This window comes from Cinclus cinclus, chromosome 14 (genome assembly GCF_963662255.1).
Source record: "Cinclus cinclus chromosome 14, bCinCin1.1, whole genome shotgun sequence".
In the NCBI taxonomy this organism is placed as follows: domain Eukaryota; kingdom Metazoa; phylum Chordata; class Aves; order Passeriformes; family Cinclidae; genus Cinclus; species Cinclus cinclus.
The window spans coordinates 14823026-14845108 of record NC_085059.1 but is presented as its reverse complement, the minus strand read 5'-3'; the positions used below and the strand labels follow the sequence as shown (position 1 = coordinate 14845108).

At 53.8% G+C, this 22083-nt stretch overlaps 1 protein-coding gene across 6 annotated transcripts in view; it reads left to right on the top strand.

Moving 5' to 3' along the window:
- The window catches only part of CAMK2A (calcium/calmodulin dependent protein kinase II alpha), a 28555-nt gene extending 9184 nt beyond the window's left edge, over nt 1-19371 (top strand). Inside the window, exons 4-18 of one of the 6 annotated variants that reach the window (XM_062502124.1) lie at nt 3135-3189; nt 3446-3511; nt 5011-5083; nt 5452-5554; nt 6049-6132; nt 6687-6781; nt 7146-7268; nt 7996-8079; nt 9417-9459; nt 11226-11266; nt 15457-15489; nt 16577-16625; nt 17792-17867; nt 18685-18779; nt 19139-19371. In XM_062502124.1, coding sequence (XP_062358108.1) covers nt 3135-3189; nt 3446-3511; nt 5011-5083; nt 5452-5554; nt 6049-6132; nt 6687-6781; nt 7146-7268; nt 7996-8079; nt 9417-9459; nt 11226-11266; nt 15457-15489; nt 16577-16625; nt 17792-17867; nt 18685-18779; nt 19139-19371 — 1253 coding nt within the window. Of the gene's footprint in view, nt 1-3134; nt 3190-3445; nt 3512-5010; nt 5084-5451; nt 5555-6048; nt 6133-6686; nt 6782-7145; nt 7269-7995; nt 8080-9416; nt 9464-11225; nt 11267-12238; nt 12287-15456; nt 15490-16576; nt 16626-17791; nt 17868-18684; nt 18780-19138 lie in introns of all 6 variants that reach the window. The other 5 variants (XM_062502123.1, XM_062502125.1, XM_062502126.1 and 2 more) reach the window with 5 other exon arrangements.
- Nucleotides 19372-22083: the final 2712 nt, after the last annotated feature.

The window sequence follows — 22083 nt, the reverse complement described above, 5'->3', positions numbered from 1 at the left end:
CGGAAAAGCTGTTTCAGGAAAACTCCTGAGCCCCTGCAAAAGACAAAAATAGGCCAGAAGAAGAGAGACAGAGAAGGGAGGGGAAAAAACTGCAGTAAAAAAAAATAAAATCCCAAACTCCATCCTGGAAGTGATGCTGATGCAGGTTCTTGATCCCTGTGGATGGTCTGGATGAACTCCCTCTTCCCTCTGCTGCACCCCAGAATGTACTGACCCCAGTGCGATCCTGCAGCTTTTGGGAAAGCATTTGGTGGTTTCTGCAGCCCTCTCAACCCACAGTCGGGAGCTGGGAGGGTTCCCCTGTGGCTCAGCTCCTCCCTGGCTCCCTCACTGCTCCGGTGACCTGGATCCATCCTTCCCCAGGAGCTGCTGCAGCAGATCCAGGGAGCTAGATCCAGGGCCACTGGGACGAGCCATGTGGCTCCTGTCCCACAAATATTTCAGTTCCAAAAAAGACTGTCAGCTTCCATCTGTCTCAGTCACACGCTGCATGGCGGGTCTCCCCTTCATTGCTGGGGTGCCGGACCCTGCAGCATTCCCCAGCCTCTGCTCCAGCAGGACCAGGAGCTGTCCTGCAGGGGTCCCTCTGGCGTGTGCAGCCTCTTTGCACCAAAATACATGTGGAGATTGCCAAAACCTGAAGGAAACACGCTGCAAAATGCATGAATAGGAAGAAATACTAAACCCAGAGGAGCTCACTGCATGAGACCTGCAGGATGGCACCTGCAGGTTCCTCAGGTTCCCAAGCTCCCCAGGTTCCCAGCTTGGCCACAGCTCTTTCCCACTGCTGTCTTCCACTTTTCTTTCTCCATCACCTTCCCGTGGGGCTGGTCAGGTCTCCAAGGACCAAAACACCTCATCTGTCCCTGTCCTTGCCCCCATCCCTACACTATCCCTCGCTGTTTGGCTGTGACCTGGCAGGTTCAGAGCTGCAAAGGCTGGAAGGGGTTAACAGCATGAGATGCTAACAAGCCCAGTCTGCTGCTATTTATACCCAGGAGGCTCTTCTCCACCCCCCACACCCTCTTTCCTTTCACCCCTTTCTACTGCTCCTGCTGCCTGGAAACTTGGGCTTGCAGCTTTCCTTCCGAGCAGCAAAGGCGGCTCCTTACCGACACAGGAGCTGGAGCAAGCAGTGCCACTGCAGAGCAGCCTGGCATGAGGAAGAGGACGAACTGCTGCTGGATGAGGCAAAACAGCCCTGTCAGCCCTTCCCTGGGAGAAGCACCCCAGCTGCCAAGGGGCTTTGCTGTCCTCTTACTTGTTCCCTGCAGTGAGGTGGGGTCCTTCCATCTCCCACGAGAATGCCATGCTGCAGATCCTGGAGGAACCAACCTGTGCCCTGCACCATGCCTGCTGGAGAGCCTCACATGGAAAGCTGTACACGGGTAGTCAAGGGCAGGCCCAGGACCCCACAGTACATCCACAGCACTGGGTGATTTACCAGGGAGAGCTGTTTCCATTCAGGGAAGTCTTGCCTTATTGGGAAAACTTTGGCTGCACCCAGCCCTGGAGTTTGAACTCCAGCTGCTTGTCCTCTGACTCTCATTCCTGAAGCTGTGTCCTGCTCTTACCTTGGCTCTCAGCTCTGAACTGGAGTGGTTTGGCCAGCGGGGCTCTTCCTGACTATGGCCAGTAACAGACACTTGTAGGATCAGGCTATATTTAGAACAGCTGTTCCTTCTTATACCTTCTTGGTTCCTGGCAGCCAGAGGCTTTGGGACTTCCCCAAGCCATATCCAGACCATATGCTTATGGTTACGCTGGCCCTATCCACACCAAACTCACCTAATCCCCCTGAGAATACTTTGGCTTCTGTGGGATCCCAGGCATGATACCCCCAAATCCCTCCCAGGTGAGATGAAATGGGAGGAAATATGTTTCTTCCAGCAGAGGAAGACAGAAAAGCTGGGATTGTATGTTGGAGAAAAATGGAGCAGACAAAGATGTCAGAGCACAGGGGGTGTCTGCAGTGGCTAACAGTGGGGAAGGATAATTGGGGAATAAGATGAACAAGTTATGTCAGTAGCCAAGGCCACAAGAGAGACAGACAGAAAAGATGCTGACCAGCCCATCAGACCTCATTTGCTCTGTGCCATGGCCAGGTGAGATGATGCTGCTGGCAGTATGCTCTTGGCAGCTGCTGGATTTGCCCACAGAGCTTGGACACAGGAAAAGAACCAGCAAAGTGGTGTTTGCTGGCCTGGCAGATAAGAGTGACATAGTGTAGTGTCTGGGCTCAGTGCTGGGGTTGTTGTCTCTCCTGGCTCATATTGTGTCTGGAGGATGATTCCATATAGGGCTCAGCTGATTTAGATGCAGTAAAAGGGGCTAGGAGTAAAAACTCCCACAAAATCTCTCACCTGAATGTTTCTTTTTTCTTCCTTGTTTCCCAACATTCTCAAATATGTTGGAAGTTGTGTCAGGCTGAAACCAGGTGAGAGAGATGGAGCATTAAATATTCGTAGTCTCAATGTAATCAAACAAAATACGAGGTGGGGGACAGAGGATGCTGAACAAGTCTCTGTTTATCCACCCTACCTGTTTCTGTGCCTGTCCCCTTGCTGCACACCTGCCTGCTAAGTGTGAGCAGGGATCTGAGCCTGAATAACCAGCAGGCAGCTGCAGGGTGACAGGTTTGTACCTGATTGTACCTGGAAACAGCTGTGCTTGAGGGGAGAGTGTGCCAGGAGATGGGGAAATTCATCCCATGGAGATTCCCAAGGAGAAAAGGAAGGTCACGAGCAGAAAATAAAAAAGCCCCGTGCGTGCCAGAGTTGTCAGCTCAGCTCCCTGCTGAGATCTCCCTCTGCTCGGGCACCTCTCCTGATGGGACTGGGGACACCCATGCCTGCAGCCTGCCCAGTGCCCAAGATAGCCCAGCAGCTGCCTGGAACCCTGGCCAGGTGCAGCCCCGGGGCAGTCCCACGATTTGGATGTGACCTTTGTGTCTTGCACAGGATGGGGCCAAGGCTAGGATCCCCTGGAGAGCAGGAACCCCCACCCAGCCAGTGGCAAGAGGAATAGCCCCGCTGTGCCCTTCCCCAGCTCCTGCTTGTGCCCAAAGGGAAGCAAAGGCATTCTCAGGGAGTGGGAGCCAGGTGTACCCCATAACCCTTCTGTCTCTGCTGCAGTGAGGCTCCACGACAGCATCTCTGAAGAGGGCCACCACTACCTGATATTTGACCTGTGAGTAATGGTTCACTGCTTCCCCTAACCCATGGACAGCTCTGTGCTTCCCCCAGTGTGACATGACCTCCCCCTCACCCAAGCCCTTTCTGCAGGCTGGGTTTGTGCCAAACTCATGTCCCCCAGGCTGGTCAGAGGGCAGGTCCCTGTGCTGCACCCCCAGTTCTCCCCCATGCATGACGCAGTGACATTTTTTGGGGGGCTTGCCAGGGCTGAGTGTGATGTCAGTCAGTCCAGCTCCCCTGTTCTCTCACAGGGTCACCGGCGGGGAGCTGTTTGAGGACATTGTGGCCAGGGAGTACTACAGCGAAGCGGATGCCAGGTGAGTCAGGCTGTGGAGGGGACAGGAGGTGTCCCCTTCTCCCACAAGCTGCTTCCTCCCAGAGTCCTACATAACTGGCTTTCTGCAGCACCAGCTCATTCTGTACTGGGAGGTGTTTTACAGCCATTCTGCAAAACATACTTATAGACCAGAACTGTGGTGCAAAAAGAAAAACCCACCTAAAACACTCTTTCTAATTTGCTCAACTCCTTTGCCAAGAAGTGCATGTGCTGCCATAGGACTGGTTTCCACTTTGAATCAGATGGCTCCTAGCCATTGCCCACAGCATCCTCAATCCCCAGGATGCTGGGATAGCCAACATCTGACCTCACTGTAAATGAAGGTTGTAGGGGGCTCTCTGGTCTGGGGCCATGAGGACTGCCTGGTCTGGGGACATCAGGGCTCCTCAGGCTGGCAGGGAGGAAACCCAACACCAGACTGGTGGCCAGCCAGGGCCATGATAGCACAGACACCCTGCGGATTCACTCCTTCCCCTTGGAGCTGCATTCCAGCTGTCTGCTAGTGTTTCTCTAGCATTTTCCACTTGAAAGCACTGAGGAGGAGCAGTCAAGAGGCTGTGCTGGAGCTCTGCTTCCTCCCACACTCCCACTGGCACTTTCCAGGTACCTTCTGCAGAGCCATTTCAGCTCTAGCTGAGCAGAACTTTGGTCCCTGCAGCTCATCCAGGGGACAGTATTAGTCTCGTTCTTTTGAGGGGACATGATCTGGCCCTCTCCAATCTCCAGATATCACTGTGCTTCTTGGCTTTGCCCCCAGGCTAAACATAACCTATATGTATGTCTGAGGGGGTGGTAAACTCTACGCTACCTCTTTGCACGGAAATATCCTTTACTTCTAGGCAGAAAACAATCTCATTTAATGGGCTGCCTGCACTGAATCCACTTACAGCCCATCCACTTATTAGTGTCATACAAATAAAATAAAATGCATGTAAATAAAGACCTTCTGCCTTGCACACAAGCTGTTTTGGAGCAGCAGCAATCAGTGCCTCTGTCTTTTTCCCTTCCTGTCTCATGCACACAGCAGAGCTGGGCTGTAATGAACTAGATATAATGCAAGCAGACACAGCAGAGCCACCTGCATTAGAGCAGGGAAATGGGGCTGGAGCAAAGGTTGAACAGAGTACATCTGCTCTGCCTGGGTTTGGGGACCAAATCTTTGCTAGTACTGTGGTTTCACTGTTGGTCTCCAGCTCCCTGTCTCCAGTTCCTGTGGGGTCCCCATGGGCTCAGCTGTGTCCCCTAAGCTCCTGCTCACCATTACTTGCTGTCCAATAGCTCTGTTTGGCTCTTACTGGGTTAGAACTGCTCCCCACAGGTGTGTGGGTTTCAGTGCAGGGGGATGCTGAGCTGTGCTGCAGGGCTGCTGATGGGAAGCAGTGATGGGGAGAGGGGGAGAGGAGTGAAATGCAGCAGAATAGAACAGTCTGACAAAACTCTGCCTCACTGGCCACTTGAGCATTTTCCTCTCTCCCACAGCCACTGCATCCAGCAGATCCTGGAGGCCGTCCTGCACTGCCACCAGATGGGGGTGGTTCACCGGGATCTGAAGGTAGGAGCTGCAGGGGGAGTGCCAATGGGAGGACAGGGGGAGCCCATCTGTGATGCGAAACACTGTGGAGCAATACCCAGAGTCCTTCAGGGCTGCTGAAAAAGCAGGGAGGAACATGTGTAGGGCTGCGAGAAACCCACAGAGCAAAGACCAGGTCTGGAGAGAAATGACACAAGGGAGATGGGGTAGGGAGGTCTTTGCAGTCTATGATCCCCTAAGGATCCAGGGACACCAGGACAAAAAGCAGGACAAAGCAGTTAGGGAGCGCATCCAGAGCTGCTTCTGTGCTGTGCTGGGAAGCTCCCCCAGCCAAGAGCAGAGCCCCTGAGGAGTTTTCACTCCTTTCCAAAACCCATCTTGTTCTGCAGCCAGAGAACCTGCTGTTGGCATCCAAGCTGAAGGGTGCTGCTGTCAAGCTGGCTGACTTTGGCCTTGCCATCGAGGTGGAGGGGGACCAGCAAGCATGGTTTGGTGAGTAGGACTGGCCTGAGGTGGGGTCTCCTCCATCCCTCCTCGGCATGTTAATTCAGGGGGGGTCCAGGACCCTGAGCCCAGGGTTATGGGACAGTCCCAGCCACACCAGTCCAGGAAGCACCGTGGGTGACCAGGCTGATGTGGAGCAAACAGCTCCGCAGGGACTCTGTGAGTCACCAAGGTGTCCTGGTGAGATGGACAAGCCGGCAACAGGGGCAGAGCAGTGGGAGGAAAGACTCCTCCAGGCGTTGGAAGTGCACAGCAGAGCACTCCAGCCTTAGGCACCATCTGGGGTTTGGCAGCGGCAGAAAACAGTTTGCTTTGCCCTCGGGAGTCACAGAGGTTTCTGGAAGGAGGGTGTCTGTCCCGCCGGGTAGGGATGTGCCAGCACTCTGGGCTCTCGCTGCGCCTGGACGGGGAGCAGTCCCTGCCGGTGAGCTGTGCGGGACGGGGGCTGCCTGACAGCGGGCGTGACAGGCTGTCTGTCCCAGGTTTCGCCGGCACCCCGGGATATCTCTCCCCCGAGGTGCTCCGGAAGGACCCTTATGGCAAAGCCGTGGATCTGTGGGCTTGCGGTAAGTGAGAACGGGGCTGGGATGCCGGGAGCGGGCTGGACTGGGTGGGATGAGGCTGGCTGTTCATCCAGCATGTCTCAAGTTGCAGTTCCCAGTCACATCTCAGGGAAGTCAGGGTGGAGGATTTGCCCAGGAGGTGGCACAATCTCTCCCAATCCAGTGGCACCCTTCTCTGAAGGATCACCCCCCTTGTTAGGTGCCCAAAGTTCCCAGTCAGGTGAAACATTGCCTCCTTTCCCTGTGGTGCTGATGGGGTCAGGTAATGCCTCCCTGCAGTTGGAGCCGTAAGGCGGCCTTTTCTATCCAGGAAGTATCACCTACCCCTGCCAGGGCACCCACTTTGGGCTCTGCAGGGTGGCTGTCAGAGCCTTGAACCTCCCTAGGTGCTGAACTGGACCCACCAACAAGCCTTTTTCTCTTTAAACAGTGAGAAAATCTTCATGTTTCCCTGATTTCTGTTTCTCTGCTTGAGTTTGACCAGTCCCCAGGCTGTGTGTGCTCCTGCGTCCAGCAATTAATTCTCTTCCACTGATCCTGTCTCCTTTCCTGGGCAGGTGTCATCCTCTACATCCTGCTGGTTGGGTACCCACCCTTTTGGGATGAAGACCAACACCGACTCTACCAGCAGATCAAGGCTGGGGCTTACGATGTGAGTGGGTTTCTTGCTGCCCCCTTTCATAGTCTCCTCTCTCTCCTGCTGTCCCTGCCTTGCAGCCTGCTGCTCTAGAAGAGCAACCAAGACAAATTCAGAACAGATGGGAGCAAGTACTTTCCTCTGTGCTGGTTGAAGAACTGGCGCACACATTGGCATATTTCAGGGCCATTTTGTGGGAGAGACAGGCCTTGTCCCGAGCCACCCAACTTTCTTCTTCCACTCCTGCTCTTCGGTTTTCTACCGCACAGCTCTTTCCAGTGGCTACCATTTCTCCAACCTGTCCCAAGTTGCAGAAGAAGCAACCCAAGTGCAGAGGGGCTCTCTGCCATCTCTCACCCTTGTCCCTTTGCTTTGGCAGTTCCCCTCCCCTGAATGGGACACAGTCACTCCTGAAGCAAAAGATCTCATAAACAAGATGTTGACCATAAACCCATCCAAACGCATCACGGCAGCGGAGGCTCTGAAGCACCCCTGGATATCAGTGAGTTGGGGCCAAAGGTAGAGAGATGTGGGGATTCACAAGTGGGGAACATCTCATTTGGGGTTCTTTTGTTATCAGACATTCTGCCAGCTCTCTCCTCCATCCTGGGAAGATTGTTTCCTGGCATGTTTCTCCCAGTGCTCTCACAGCAGCATTTCCCCTGAGGTTTTACAGCAGAAAAAAGCTTGTGAATGTGAACAGCGTGTTCCTGAGGGACCTCGTGATGGGAGGGACACACGTGCTCCCTGCCCTGGTGGGGGACAGGATAATTTCTCAGTGTCACACTGCTGGGGAGTCCTTCTTCAGGGCCAGTGGGAGCAGGCTCATGTTTTTCCATCCATGCACCCCAGCAGAAATCCCTCCTCCCTTCACTGCATCCTGCTGTTTCAGCTGCTGGTTCTAACTGTGAATCAGATCCTAATAGCAGGAGTCTGTGGGCTTAACCACACAGGTGCAAACCCTGAGCACATTGCTAAACATGGCTGGTCAGTCAAGGGGTTAACTCAGGGGGCAGCCAGTTCTCCATACACCCTCACCACCTGAGCAGATTCTGCTGACTCCAAAGCTTCGATCTCCCACTGCCCATTAAACTTTCATCTGCTGCTGCAGGCAGCTCTGGCCTGTGCCTTGGCTATGGGAGATCATACACGTGTGCGAGCATGTGAGAGCCAGGCTGGGGAGCCCCTTCCCCCCAGCACTGCTCTGAGCCAGGTCTCTCTCCCCCCAGCACCGTGCCACTGTGGCATCATGCATGCACAGACAGGAGACAGTGGACTGCCTGAAGAAATTCAATGCCCGGAGGAAGCTGAAGGTAACTCTGTCCAAGCTGACTGCTAAAAGCACAATCAGATAATTGGTGGGCTTGTTCCCTGGGTGGAAAATGACAGGGTAGTGTCTATGGGTGGTGGAGTGGGGGTGACAGGAATTTGGGGACCCCCATTGTGAAGAATGGGAAAGAGACTGAGCAGGGAGACAGCTTCATCTGGCTGGGGTTCCCAACGGCTCAAAGAAAGCCATGGTGAAGGAGAGCACTGAGTCACACTGGACACTGGGGTGAGGATTCTTCCACTGGAGCCAGTGCCAATGTAGCTTCTTTTGGGGGCTGGACATGGGCCTGAGAGGTACAGTGAGACCCTTTGCTTGATGGCCAAGAGACTTTGCAGCCAAGAAATAAAGTGATCCACAGACAGACAAAAAACTCACCCACCCCAGCAGCCCCACAGCCTTTCCTTCTCGGATGCTGCCATGTGCCACAGCCAGTACCCCTCTGAAACACCATCTCCATCTTGAGCACCTTCCTGAGGCACCCATCTGCCAGGTGCTGCTCATCCTCAGCTGGCAGCAGGGTGCAGGGAATGGGTTCTGGAAATCACAATGCCTCCAACAGAGCAGGGTGAGGCTGGTCTGTGCCACAGCCGGAGCCATCAGAGCTCCAGGCCTGAACGCAGCGTGGCACAGAACAGTACAGCTGCAGGCTACTAACAAGATTATCAAGCAAAGAAGCTGGCTATAAACTATTATTACTTTTCAGCTAGACAAGTAATCAAATCAGTTCAGGCATACACTTCAAAATAGTAATCCATTACTGCAAACAATTAGTCCAAAATAATCTCATTATACATTTAGCAACTAGTTAGAAGACTCAGCTGGAAAAGGGGATGGATTTTTACAAATGTTGTTTTGTGGTGGTGATTTTTGCATGGCTCCCATGAGCAGTCTCTGGTCTGCTGCTCTGAGCTGGCACAGCTTTAATCACAATTAAATCTGGTTCCACTCCACGTGGGTCCCCTTGTTGCCAGCTGCTGGCCCCGGTCAGTGGGGCTGTGCTTCATCTAGGCTAGTATGAGACTGAGAAGTGCTCCGCAGATATTTAATATCCCTTTAATCTTGGAGGGAAGACAGTTTTGGAGAATGCAACCCAATGCCAATTGGGTTCAGCAATATCCCCAATGCTGGGGATATGGAGGTATTTAGAGCTGCTTTTGATGGCAGGAGAAGAATATCAGTCCGTGGGCCATTTTCCTTCCTTCCAGTGGCTGGGGAACAGGTGCTGAGCAGGGCTTTCCTCCCCCAGGGATGGGGGGAGAAGCAGGGTGCAGGGGGCTGGGGTCGAGCACACCCTTTTCTTCTGCCTTCCTTGTCTTTCAGGGAGCCATCCTCACTACCATGCTGGCCACCAGGAACTTCTCCGGTAGGTGCTGTCTCTGGGACTAACCTCCTTGTCCTACAGGATACTCAGGGCAAATCTGTAGGGTCCCTGGAGAGCTGGCTTTGCCTCATGTGTCACAGAGAGGCTGAGGTTGCAGCCCTGTGTCTCTGCAGATGTGTGGCTTTGCGTGCTCCTCCAGGAGGAATCACCTGGCACCCCCAGGCTGGCTGCTGGCTTGGGATGCCAAAGAAAAAGTGTGTGGTTAAGGCTCAGTGATTCACAATGCTTTAGAGTTTTGGGGTTTGTATGCACCCAGCCATCTGGCTTGTGCAGGGATAGAGATGTGGGTGCTGGTGGCAGCCAGAATTCAAGCGGCTGGTTTTGTGGCCTCCTGGAGACGGCTCAGGGAGACCATCCTCTGCATCGGGAATAGGGAAAGGACCCTGGTGCCACTGCAGGCAGATGGCAGCAGGACATCGCAGGTCTCTCCCCAGGCAGGTGGATGCTAGTCATACAGGATTCCCTGCTCTCCTCCTGCCTCCCCACATCCCGAGGGCTGCCATGGCGACAGGACCGAACATGGCACTGGAGAGGTCTCAGTGCAGCCAGAACCCCCTCTGCTTCAGTGCCCTCCCTGAGAGCTGTTCCCTTTGGGGACACCTCACTGCATATGGGATTTCACAGGCGATTCCCCAGGCATGGAACCAAACGGAGCCATGTGACTGAAGAGGTCATCTACCCCCTGTCACCTCCAGCTCTCCCCAGTGATGGGGACGGGCCTGCGGCGGTGCTACAGGGCTGGGAACACACCAGCCAAGCCCTGCACGCTGCTGAGCTGGCTGGTGGCGGCTGCTTGGGGTTAGTTGGGTGTTTCAGGGTGCTTTGCTGAGGCTCCCCGAGTGTCAGGTGCAGCAGCTGGGCAGAGGTGCCAGGGCAAAGGGCTGTGGCCAGGGCTGGTATCTGCATTTGTCGTGGGGGGATCGTGCTGACACATTTAGCACTTGGTGGGCACTGGAGGAGACCAGCAGCTGGGGGTATCCGATGTCTGGCCCCACGCTGGGAGAGGCGGACAGGAAGCATCAAAAGGCCGGAGGTTCAAAAGCATTTCTCCTAGCGCTGCCGGTCCCACGCACGGCCCGAGGGCTCAGCAGACTCCCCTGCCCGGGAGCACGGCAGGGCTGCGGGCGACAGGCACGGAGCTCCAGAGGTCCGCCCTGCGCTGGGGTTCAGGGCACCGGGGTGCCTTGTGCAGCCCGGGCGGGGGGGGTGGGGGGTGGGGGGCTGGAGCAGTGTCGGCAGGGGTGGGTGGGCACAGGGAAAGGCGCCTGCTTTTCATCCTTGTCAAAATGCGGGCTTGCAGCTGTCGGGTCGGCAGCACATGATCCCGGCAGCATGGGGCTAAAATTAGAGGGCGGCAGGCGGGCAGCCCATTCCTCCACACTGCACCACGCCGGGTCAACAGCACCGCCCGGCCAGAGCCCGCCTCTGCTCTGCCGGGCAGCCCTGCCGGCCCCTCCAGCAGCCCCGGGGCCCCGGCGTGACGTTAGGACACGGGTCATGCCCCTGGCCGAGAGCCACTGGGGTAGGACGGGACAGTGCTGGCAAGGTCGCCCCTGAGCAACAACGGGTTGCACCCGTGATTCTTCACCCCTTCTTCACGGGTTACAACCGGTGATTGCTGGAGAGAAGACGAACCCCACCAGCCGGGGGTCCTGCCGCCCTGGCACCCGGCACCATGCTGCTGATCCTCGCCCTCCTGGTCTTGGTGCCCTGCCTGGCTCTGCTAATCTCCTTCCTCCTCTCTCCAGGAGGCAAAAGTGGTGGCAACAAGAAGAATGACGGCGTGAAGGTAAGCTCAGCCCCGGTGCCCTGTGCTGCTGGGGCGGTGCTGGGGTCTCTGTGCCCTGCCGGCGGTGAGCATTTCCATGCCCTCCTGGCGGTGGGGGTTTCCGCGCTGTGCCCGTGGTCCCTGCGACACCTTGCGCTTTAAAGGACAGCTGTTGGCTCGGCTGTACCGGTGTGTCCCCGTGCCACCAGCTGGGCTCCTGCCAGCACAGGCAGTAGCGCACAGGAGGCTTTGCAGCGCAGCGGGCGAGGGGAGTGGGCTGGTGCTGGAGGGTGCATTGCGGGAACTCGCTGCTGTTTCGCTGCCGGCAATATGCGCTTGTCCCTTGCTGACCCCAGGGAGGGGGTGAAGCAGAGGCTGGTCTAGGACAGGGGTCAGGAGGAGGAAGCTTTGCAGCCCAGAACCACGGCTCCAACAGCAGCTACCTGGTGGGATGGGTGGCCTCATCTTCTGCTCACTCAGTATGGGGGTCCTGCTGCAGCTGCTGATACTGGTCCCAATTCCTGTCCCATCCTGTCCCAAGTGTGTGCTGCTGGGTGACACATGGGTGCTTTTAACCCCCTTGGCAGTGTGACCAGTGCAGACAGCAAAGAAACGTGATGCTTCAACAGAGTAAATGGCTTGGTGATATTCTAAAAACAAGCTGATGATGAATACAATGGATCACTCAGCAAGGGAGAGCTGACGTGGTGACATCTCCATCGTGGTGACATTCTCCATTGTCAGGCAGAGCCCAACTGCAGTGTGGCTGCTCTCTTTCCTCCTTAGGGACCCTTTGCTGGGAGAACCTACAGAACCTTCTCCCTCCCTTTTGCAGGGACCCAACTGTTGGGCTGTGATGGGTGCAGGGTTTTCGAAGGGCAGAGCCCTCAGCCAGCTTCTTCCTTCCTCAGTAGAAATGGTTGGTGAAACTGGAGGTCTAGGGATGGCATATGTTTCTCTCACTCTTCCCAGACCCAGCAGCTGGGACAGGAGAAGCTTGCAAGGACTGAGACTGTGCACAACGCTTCAAACCTGGGCTCAGCTCCACAAGAGGCTACCCTGGCCATGCAGTGTTATTCTGCAGCATGAAGCTGATGACCTGGATGGCTTTGAGAGGACATTACTTTGGGCTGTCAGGATATCATGAGTCTCCCAGGACAGAATTAATAGGGCTGGTGCTGGCAGATCCCATGGTAGTCACAACACTTCATGTGCCAGACACTGCTGGCCTGTCCTCTGCTGCTCTGAGGTCCTGGTTGTTTCTGAGAGTCACCTAAGATGTGACACCACAGGTAGAGCTGACTTGGTACAAGTTGCTGGAGCACAGGTGAGACCAAACAGAAGATGCATTTTTATGCTGTTAAAGGAGAGATTGCTGGATGAAGAGGCTTCATCAGGCCCAGTCCTGAATCTAATTTTCCAGCAGAAAGGGACAGCTTTGAATTTGTGTGTTGTGGTAGACAACTATTTGCCAGCCCAATTTGCTAATGATGCTCCCTGTTGGACTTCAAAGGAGCTTTGAGGGCAGACATTATCCTGGGAAAAGAGGCACTTCCTATTATAGCAAAATAGCTTATTTGGGTGAAGAGCCTTCTAGCTGTTCACTGAAACTCAATGAGGAGAATCTGGTTTCAGAGCAGTATCAGAGAGGCTGGTTTGCATCCTCAGCCCTTGCTGGTGAGAAAGGAGCAGATCCTGAGGCTTCATTCCAAGTGCAATCTAGCCACCAGCACTCATCTGAAGAGTGTGGACAAGCTCTGAGAATTAATTTGCTTTTTTATTGCCCCCTTTTCAACAAGTAAAGGGGAGACAGCTTGGCTAGATGACCAGGAAGGTGCAGGAGGAGAAGCCAAGGTAGAGACAAGCTCACTCCCAACAGCTTCCTTGCATTATCCACCTTCAGCATGACCATCCCCACCTCTCATTCTCATGCTCAGCTGGGGGAGACCTGCAGCATAACTCATTCAAGGGGTCACAGGGAGGTTGGATGTTGTGGGTAAAGCTCTAATGGCCCACTGGGAAGCTAGCAGATGTCAGGACACTGCTGAGCAGTGTTAACTTTTTTAACTGGCTGGAAAAGCAAGGTAGGAATCTGGAAGCCTGCCTTGAGTGGTTGGCACAGTGGGAAGGGAATAGTCCTGCCTGCTCAGAGCAGGGCCACATGGTGTGGGTCATTGTCAGAAGAGTTGTGTCCTCACTTGGAGTAACGTGCTGGACTGGCCATCCCCACAAGAGCAGGCAGATCCCAGGCAGCCACCCCTGGCTTTCCTGCCCAAAGCTGTGCTGGTGAGCAGCAGGCAGCTGGAGCTGCCCTCTGGCCTGTCTGCACAGCCCTCCAACACCAGCACAGTGCCAGCCTAGCCTCAGAAGGCTTGAAACTCACCCTCCTGAGGAGGTTCCTCACCTACCAAAAAGCATTCCTGGGACCAGAAATCCTCCTTGAGCCCTGCTCTGGGATCTGTGGAAGGTCCTCTGGTCCCAGCAGCTATGATACTTTCACTGCCCTGTGTAGTGTTGCATCTCGTCCCATTGTAAACTGATGGAATCACTGCCCCGTGTCGCATCCTGTCCCGTCCTAAACTGATGAGCTCACTGCCCCGTGTTGCATCCTGTTACTGTATGTCCAGACTCGACGCGGTCACTGCTTTGTGTTGCATTCTGTTGCGTCTGAAATTTCTGCAGTTTGCTGCCCTGTCTCATGTCCTTGGGTAGCAGAAGCTGTCAGTCCTTCCTGCAACAGCCCAGCTCCAGTGGCTCCCTTTCTCCATGAGGTTCCTGACAAAATATCACAGCTCACTGCCCTTTAGGACATCTTTTTTCATTTGGTGAAGGAAGGGTGGGAGTTGACAGATGGCCCAGTGCCTAAAGGGGTTACAAGGGTGCTAGAGAGGGTTAGATTGGATATAAGGAAGAAATTATTTATCGTGAGAGTGTTGAGGCACTGGAACAGATTTCTCAGAGAAGCTGTGGGTGACCTATTGCTGGAAATGTTCAAGGCCAGGTTAGATGGGGCTCTGAGCAACCTGGTCTAGGAACTGGGTGATCTTTAAGGTCCTTTCCAATCCAAACCATTCTATGATTCCATGATTCTACGACCCACTGAGGAAAGAGAGGGCAGCAGTAGTAGAGGGGAAAACTCAGTGAGGATGCTGGTGGGAGCCAGTTAGGATGTGAAAGGAGCAAAGAGGGGGAATTGATATCATTGCTTTTTTATGTTGTACTCCACCTATGCACCCTAATGGGTTGCTCCATGGACTTTTCCAAGAGATTTGCACAGTATGTGCTGCTTTTCCCTCTGCAGGGCAGGCACAGCTGGTGCCTTGTTAAATGTGCTGGTACAGCACTTTGTTATTTGGCACTGCAGATTGTGATATTGCATATTGGTATTCCCTGACATACACTGGGATTCATTCCCTGGGAGCCAGAGGTGCAGAAGGGGTGAGAGGTTAGCGTGCATGTCCCCCTGTCTCCTAGCTAAATTAAAGACGGAGATGGGGAGCAGAGCACAGTAAGAAAGGAGAGTCCAGAAGTAGTTTGGGATTGCAAGCAGAAGAGTGGATGTGGCATCATCCAACCCAAAAACCTTAAAGCCTGATGGTCAAAGATGGAGATAAATGTGCACGTCTTCTCTTTGGAGTCCTGATTTAAAGCATTGAAGCTGTGCTCAGGACTGCTTCCCACACTGTGGGCCTGCCTTGAGGCATAACGCCTTGCTGGCCTTAAACTAGCCAGGTTAGGACTGGTCTAGTTTCAGAGCTAAAAGAGTGTCTCCACACCAGTCAGTGCCATCAGCAGATGCAGCCAGAGCAGATCCAGAGAAGGTAGTACAGCATTCACACTGGGCACAGGGCTGTGGTGATCCCACTTCTGTTCCGGTGAGCTTGCTGACCTGGTCACAGGCCACCAGAGTGGTCATTGACTCCTAGGGGATTCCCTTTTGGACTAGCCAGGTCCTTGGGATGAGCAACCCCAGAGATTGTGGCAGGTCAGGAGAGAAAAGTGCTGGCAGGAATGTGAGGAGGGAGCTGGCAAGTCACCATCAACACTGCAGCCAGCGGTGCATCCCCACAGGAACAACCAGTCCCTCTGCGCCTTTCGTGCCCATGAGGACCAAGAAGGGTGGCTCAGGAGCTGCTGCCTTTCATGTGCTGCTCTCAGCCTTTCTCACTCTGTGTCTCTTCCTGTTCCATCTCTTCTCCTTGTTTTTCCAGAAAAGAAAGTCCAGTTCCAGCGTTCAGTTAATGGTGAGTGTCCTTCGTCTTCCTAAATGCCGATATTGCTGGGCCTCTCCATATGTTCCAGCTTCCCCCGTTTTTGGAAGTTACCTTGGGGTAGGGAAGAAGGGACAACGGGGTTGGAGGGAACATCCTCAAAGCCGTATCACCCACAAACCCCATTAACAGGGTTGGTGCAGACACTTGCTGGCCACCAGCTGGTGGGAAGCCAGCCCTGGTTCTTGCTGATGGGTTCTCATGCCGTTTCTCCCAGTTCTCCTGACTCAGGTCTGCAGGCTGCATCGGTCCAAGGAGCCTTGGAGAAACACCTTCCATGCCTCTGCGGGGACTGTATGGTCATGGGACACCTTGCCAACCTACATCGGGGTCTTCTGGGTAATACACAAGCAAGGCTCTGCTGGGAAGAGCTAGCAGAGCCATTGCTCTAGCTCCGCTAGCAGAGTTGCCTTGATGAGGCTCCTGGAGAGAGATGGGGGGTCAGTACCCCTCTCCCCCCAAATCTGTGTAGTGCTCAGCTGTTCCTTGAAAGAGCTGTGTCTCGGCCTTCAGTGGTCCATGTGGGTCTTGGAAGCACTGTTTTATTGTACATTTCTCTCCCTACTCTGCGGTCAGTGTGGTCTCTCTCACTCCTGCACAGTCCCCTCTTTCTCATCCCAGCTCCTCCTCGCTGTTAATTTGTACATCTCTCTCTTTATTGTACAGTCAACATGGTGTCTTCCACCCCTGCACAGCCCCTCTCCCTGCCCCTCCGGCAACGCTTCTAGGAACCCACCACATGGCCCCCGGACCTGCCCCCATCTCTGTCCCCACAGGTGTCGGTAGGAAAGGCAGCGCCGTTCCTACAAGACCCTCCGCAGCCCACCTCTTGTGCCCTTGGCAACAAGGAGTGGAGGTCAGGGAGGGCTCTGCCAGTGCTGCCCTAGAGCTGTGGTTGAGGACAGGTTGGACCTGCTGGCGTTTTCCTTGGTTTCTGTCTGCTGGCACAGTTGAGCGCTGTGGGGTCAGACTCGGGGGGCTGTCGAACACACGAGCACCATCTCTCCCAGGGAGAAGACTCTTCTCACCACCCCATGTGTCCTTTCTGTTCTTTGCTCAGGAATCGTCGGAGAGCACCAACACCACCATTGAGGATGAAGACACCAAAGGTACCAGTAGGGGCAAGTGGGAAGATGGACAGGTTGTTTTGGAGGGGTGCCCATATGTCTGGCCACCCCTCACGAGATATTTGCCACAGCAAAGCCCACCACCGTCAAGCTGCCTCAGGGCCCGTCAGAAGTTGCTTTAACTCGTCAGGTGGTTTCACTGCTGGGTTGCTGACACGAGCAGGTGGGGCACTGCTGGTGAGGAGCGAGGTGCTCCCATGAGCAGGGATGTTCCCTGGAAGCAGGTGTGGAAATGGCAGAAATCTGCAGGGATAGCAGCCTGGCTGCTCTTTTAAAATAACCGTCCCTATGGGAAAAGCCTCCAGGGGAAATCCCTGTCTGCCCCCGCTTGCCTGCCAGAGGCAGCTTTCTAAGAATAACCCAGGGAATAATTTATCGGTGTTAATTTGTAAAGTCTCTCAACGAAGTGATCTCAGCACAAAGCAAGATGGACTTTGGCCTGACGAGAGCTAATGGGACAACTTGTCCTCCTGGAGAGGGGCCCCTCGAGCCTGGATGTGGAGGCAGGTGGTGCTCAGAAAGTGATGGGATTCCCTAACCTTTCTGAACAACTCATAGGAACACACCCCCTCTCCTTTCATTAGTCACAAACGCCAATTTGCATTTGAAGCAGAGCCTTCTTAAGAAATCTCTGGCAGCAGCTGCACAGTTCTCTGCCCTTTGCAGAGTCCCTTCTTGTATCTCCTGGGGTGGCTGAACATGTCACTCACCTGTTCTCCTCCCTTCTGATACTCTCTCCTCCCATTTCAGAGGGAGGTAAGAGCATCCTTGGTTCAGCTTGCCCTAGCTGGCCTCTGCTGTGAGTTCATGGGGTAGAGGGTCCCAGCTTAGCAAGGTTTTTCAGCCAAGACCAGCCTGTCCCAACTTTTGTGCTGAGGGTAGCTTCCCTCTTGGTGATTAAACTTTTGGCTCTTTAGGAAATTACAGGAATTTTCAGTTTTGCCCTGACTTTGAAAATCTGAAGAGCCCTTCTCCACTTCTCTCTCCCCAGTCGCTCTCCTGCTTTTTCCCTGTACCGTTTCCAAAGTCCCCCCATATCCTGTGGTCTGTTTCTGATGAGATAAAGATCTTTCACCGGTATGGTAACATCAGCACCTACTTCTAGTTTGTTTTATCCTTTTATTTCCTTTTTCTCTTTAAACCAACAGTGCGGAAGCAAGAAATCATTAAAGTCACAGAGCAGCTGATTGAAGCAATAAGCAATGGTGACTTCGAGTCCTACACGTGAGTGTGCCCAGTGCGGGTTTGGGCTGGGTGAGGCCTCAGCCTCCCAGAATGGGGTCTCTCACAGTACTGCCCAGAAGATTTTACTGCTGCCCAGGGCAGGGTGGCCAGGTTGATGTGGTGAGGGAGAGTGGAGACCATCCAAGAGAAGAAGGAGACATCAGTTTCCAAGCCTGATGCTGCTTTTGTGCTCAGCTGACCACAGTTCTCAGGTCTCACTGTCATGGATAAGCCAAATTTTTGATTGCAGAAGGAGGAATAATTGTAAACATGACTTATAGTGAAAGAAGTGTTTGTATCCGTAGAATCCATTATATTCAGATTGCCACAGGCTGCTCTGAAGAGTGGATGATTTCTGCTTGCTGAGCTGATGCTGTTCAGAGTATGCCTATTCTGTGTCCAAGGCTGATTTAATTAGTGATGTCTGAGTGCGTCCAGGTCGTCGTCCCTGCCTGGGAGGATTGCAGCAGGGATATTTTCCCAAAGAGCAGATAATATGAGTTTTTTCTCTGATGACTTCTTTTCTTGTAAAGAAGACAACAATGTTTTAGGAGGTTTAATTGCAGAGGGTGACTGATGGAGAAGACACCCTGCTTTGGTGGAGTCCTGGCTACAGTCATTGGGCAGGAGGGGAGGTGGATTGGGCAGAATCAGGGTTGAGGTCAGATTTTTGCAAGGATGACTCATTGGTGCAGACACTCCTCAGCCTCAGGCTGAAGGAGCCATCCTGAGCAGGAGGCATTTGGGTTCTTCAGGCTCTCATGCCAGAAGTGGTGAGATAACCTCTCCCTTTTCTCTCTCCTTCCTGGCTCCCCAGGAAGATGTGTGACCCTGGAATGACTGCTTTTGAGCCTGAGGCTCTGGGCAACCTTGTGGAAGGCCTGGATTTCCACCGATTCTACTTTGAAAACCGTAAGCAGCTCACTTGCTTTCTGAGGGACCCCTCCCACCTCCCATGTGCCTGTCTTGATCTCCATCAGTTTGCTGGAGGGAATAGGGTTAGGGTTTCTGTGGGAGCACCTCTGGCTGATTTGGAAGATTCCAGCAGGAGGTGTTAGGTAAACTGGGGCCAGGTGTCTGTAGAGGAGTTGTTGGGTTAGCTGTTTTCTAGATGGACCCGTCCTGAATCCACCTGTACGGCATTTACTCAACCCCGTCAAGCAGACAGCTTAACACAAGCATCTCCCCTTCCCACATTACTTGCACCCTGAGCAAGAGCCACCCAAACTCCTTTCCCTGGCTAAATCCACTTGTGCTTGCCCCCTCTCTAGTGTGGTCCCGGAACAGCAAGCCCGTGCACACGACGATCCTGAACCCCCACATCCACCTGATGGGAGACGAGTCTGCCTGCATTGCCTACATTCGCATCACACAGTACGTGGACTCTGGAGGGATCCCTCGCACTGCCCAGTCTGAGGAGACCCGCATCTGGCACCGCCGGGATGGCAAATGGCAGATTGTTCACTTCCACAGATCTGGCGCGCCCTCGGTCCTACCGCAGTAAACCCTGTGAGCATCCAGGGATGGGGCACAAGGGATGGGGAGGGCTGGCTGTGGGCTTGCTGCAGCATTGAGGCTCACAGGATGTGGGATGCTGTCCTGAGGATCTGTGGTGGGGAGATAGATGGCTGATTGTTGTGAGATAGCAATGGGGAGAGGGGTGCTCTACCAAAGGGATGGTCAAAGCAAATTCCGGCTCTTCTGGGTTTGTGTTTTGCAGCTGAAGCGTGGCCCTGCCCGTGTTGGGTTTGTCACTGACTGACTACCAAGGGGAGACCCCCTCCAACATGTTCACCTACGGGACTTTGGCTGTTGGCTCTGCTGCTTGGTTCCCGCTGGAATAACCCCTCGCTTCTCACCGCACACACTTGACAGCCCTGCCAGTGCAGCACAAGCATCCCATCAAACCTCCCACCCTGCCTGGGTCATGGCGCTGGGTCCCCTTCCTCTGCATGAACCAGAAAAAGAGAAACCATGAACTTAAACCCAAGCATCTGGCCGGTGTACAGGGCCCCCTCATCAGCTGCATAGCATCAGTGGGCCTCCTGACTACCCAGCACATCTCCTGAACTGGGCTCAGACTCATCTTCCACCTCTGTCCCCGCCTCTGCTGGAAGCCCTCAGAGGAAAAGGGGACAATTTTGAGCTGCTCTCTGCTGCATTCTCCCTGTGTCCTGGTGGATTTTGCTTTGCTGCTATCAAGGTCCCCATCTGCTGCCATGGCTCCTGCCTGCTCCCGCCTGAGTTCCTGCTTCCCAGCAGCCTCGTCCAGGGAACTGCAATTCAATCCATTTGCCAATTCCATTTTTCATGCATACCTGTGCAAGGAGGGCCGTGTTTGGATGGGTGAGTAAAGACTACCTGTTGATTTTCCCTTCCCAGTGCAGGCTGGCTCCTTCCCAGGAGAGGAAGTAGGTTTGCACCCTGGCTCCAGGCAACTGCTGTGCCAAGAAGGATGCTCTCCCTCCTTCCTCCCTTCTCCCTTTGGAGCAGAGACTGGCGATGCTGGGAGAAGAGAGGAGGAGAATGACGACTGCTTCCCAGTACTTCAGCACAGACAGGAGCTGGGGCTCTCCCATCTGTGTCCAGGTGGTAGCATCGCCCCTGCACCCTCCTCCTCACCCACCACCCAGCCCCGATCCTTTACCCCAGCACCCACCCCTGCCCCCCACATACAGCACTGGCGTTCCCTTGCTCCCGACTCCGAGGATGGGATGGGGTCAGCCAAGCTGGCTGCTGGCTCGGGGCACAAACCTACATGGCCCACATGACTCCTTCCAGAAACAACAAGGAATGCAAGCTTTAGTGACAAACTGCAGAACCTGATTGTGCTTCAACGAAAACAAACAAGCCTTTTGCTGTCTTCTCCTTTGAGCGCATGCCTTTTTATAGGGAAAAGAAACCAACCTACCGTGTATTTCGTAACTTGATTTTGAGTATTTGCTGAAATGGATCTTTATGTAATAATTAGAAACATTCAACTGTTTAAATGGGGAGGGAGGGGGGATTTTCGGGGGTTGTTGTTTTTCATTGCGTTTACATTTGAAGTGGGGTTGTTCTGCCACGATGCTCCTACCAGGGGTCCCACAGCTGCCAGACCCCTCCTCACACCAGGGTGGCTTGTCCCATTCTGTCCTGTAGCGTTGGGTGGCAAAGGCACCCACCTCCAGGGGCACCCACATTGCTGTGGCACTGCACCTTCCTGCACCCCATGGGTCTTCCTGCAGGGCAAACCACAGCAGTGGCTTTGGCAGTGCCACCAGTGTGTGGCTTTCAGGACAGAAGACATGGCCAGGAAGGGGAACGTTGGTCTTACCTCTTTGCCATCAGGTAGAGGTCCGAGGGTGGGTGTTTCTCCGGCAATTCTTCCATTTCACGTTCTCTTTTTTCTGACTGGAGCATCTTTGCTCACTGATGTGAGGCTTCTGCAGCACTGCTGCCCCAAGGTACTTTCTAGCTCCACTCTCTTCGTCTGCATGGCGTTTAACTTTCTAGACGGTTGCGTGTGTTGAAAAACAAAGAAATGAACAAAAACTGCTTGTTTTGGACCTAAAAAAAAAAAAAGAAAAGGAAAGGAAAAAAAAAGAAAAAAAAAGAGGAAATGTTTCCTCCATGTAAATTCTGAGTGTGTATTTTGCGTTTTCTGTGGTTTTGAATGCTTTGCTCTCTGTTGAGGCAGGGACAGCCACCATGCCAAATGCAGCTGCATCCTTGCAAACTGCAAAAATATTTTCCCGCTGGATGGAGGGGAAGAAATCTAAACTGCTGGGGCAGAGACAGGCCCTGAGAAGTGTTCTGGTGTGTTCCTCTGTGCTAGCAGTGCAATGGCTGCTGGTGATGTATGTAGGAGATGCCTTTTTGGCAAATCACAGAGCTGATCCATGGGTGCCCACAGGGTGCCCCATGCCTTTGGTGGACCTGTGCACCATAGGCTTGCAAGAATTCCCCAAAGCAGGGAAATCCATGCAGGGAAAGGATTAGCTTTTAAGATAGAGTTTGGGTGTTTTTATAGATCTGTTTTTTCTTCCTGTAGTCATGTAGTGCTGAAGTTTTTTTCAATTTTTAAAGGAAGGACTCAGCTCTTTCACAGTTCTCTCTCTCTCCCTCTCCAGAGCTGGCTCTGAAGCCAGCCGTAGTCAGTGTCATCCACCTTCTGATGTCCAGGTCTCCAGGTATCAAGAGGATTTTTGGGAATTGGTATAAGGTGGATGATGAT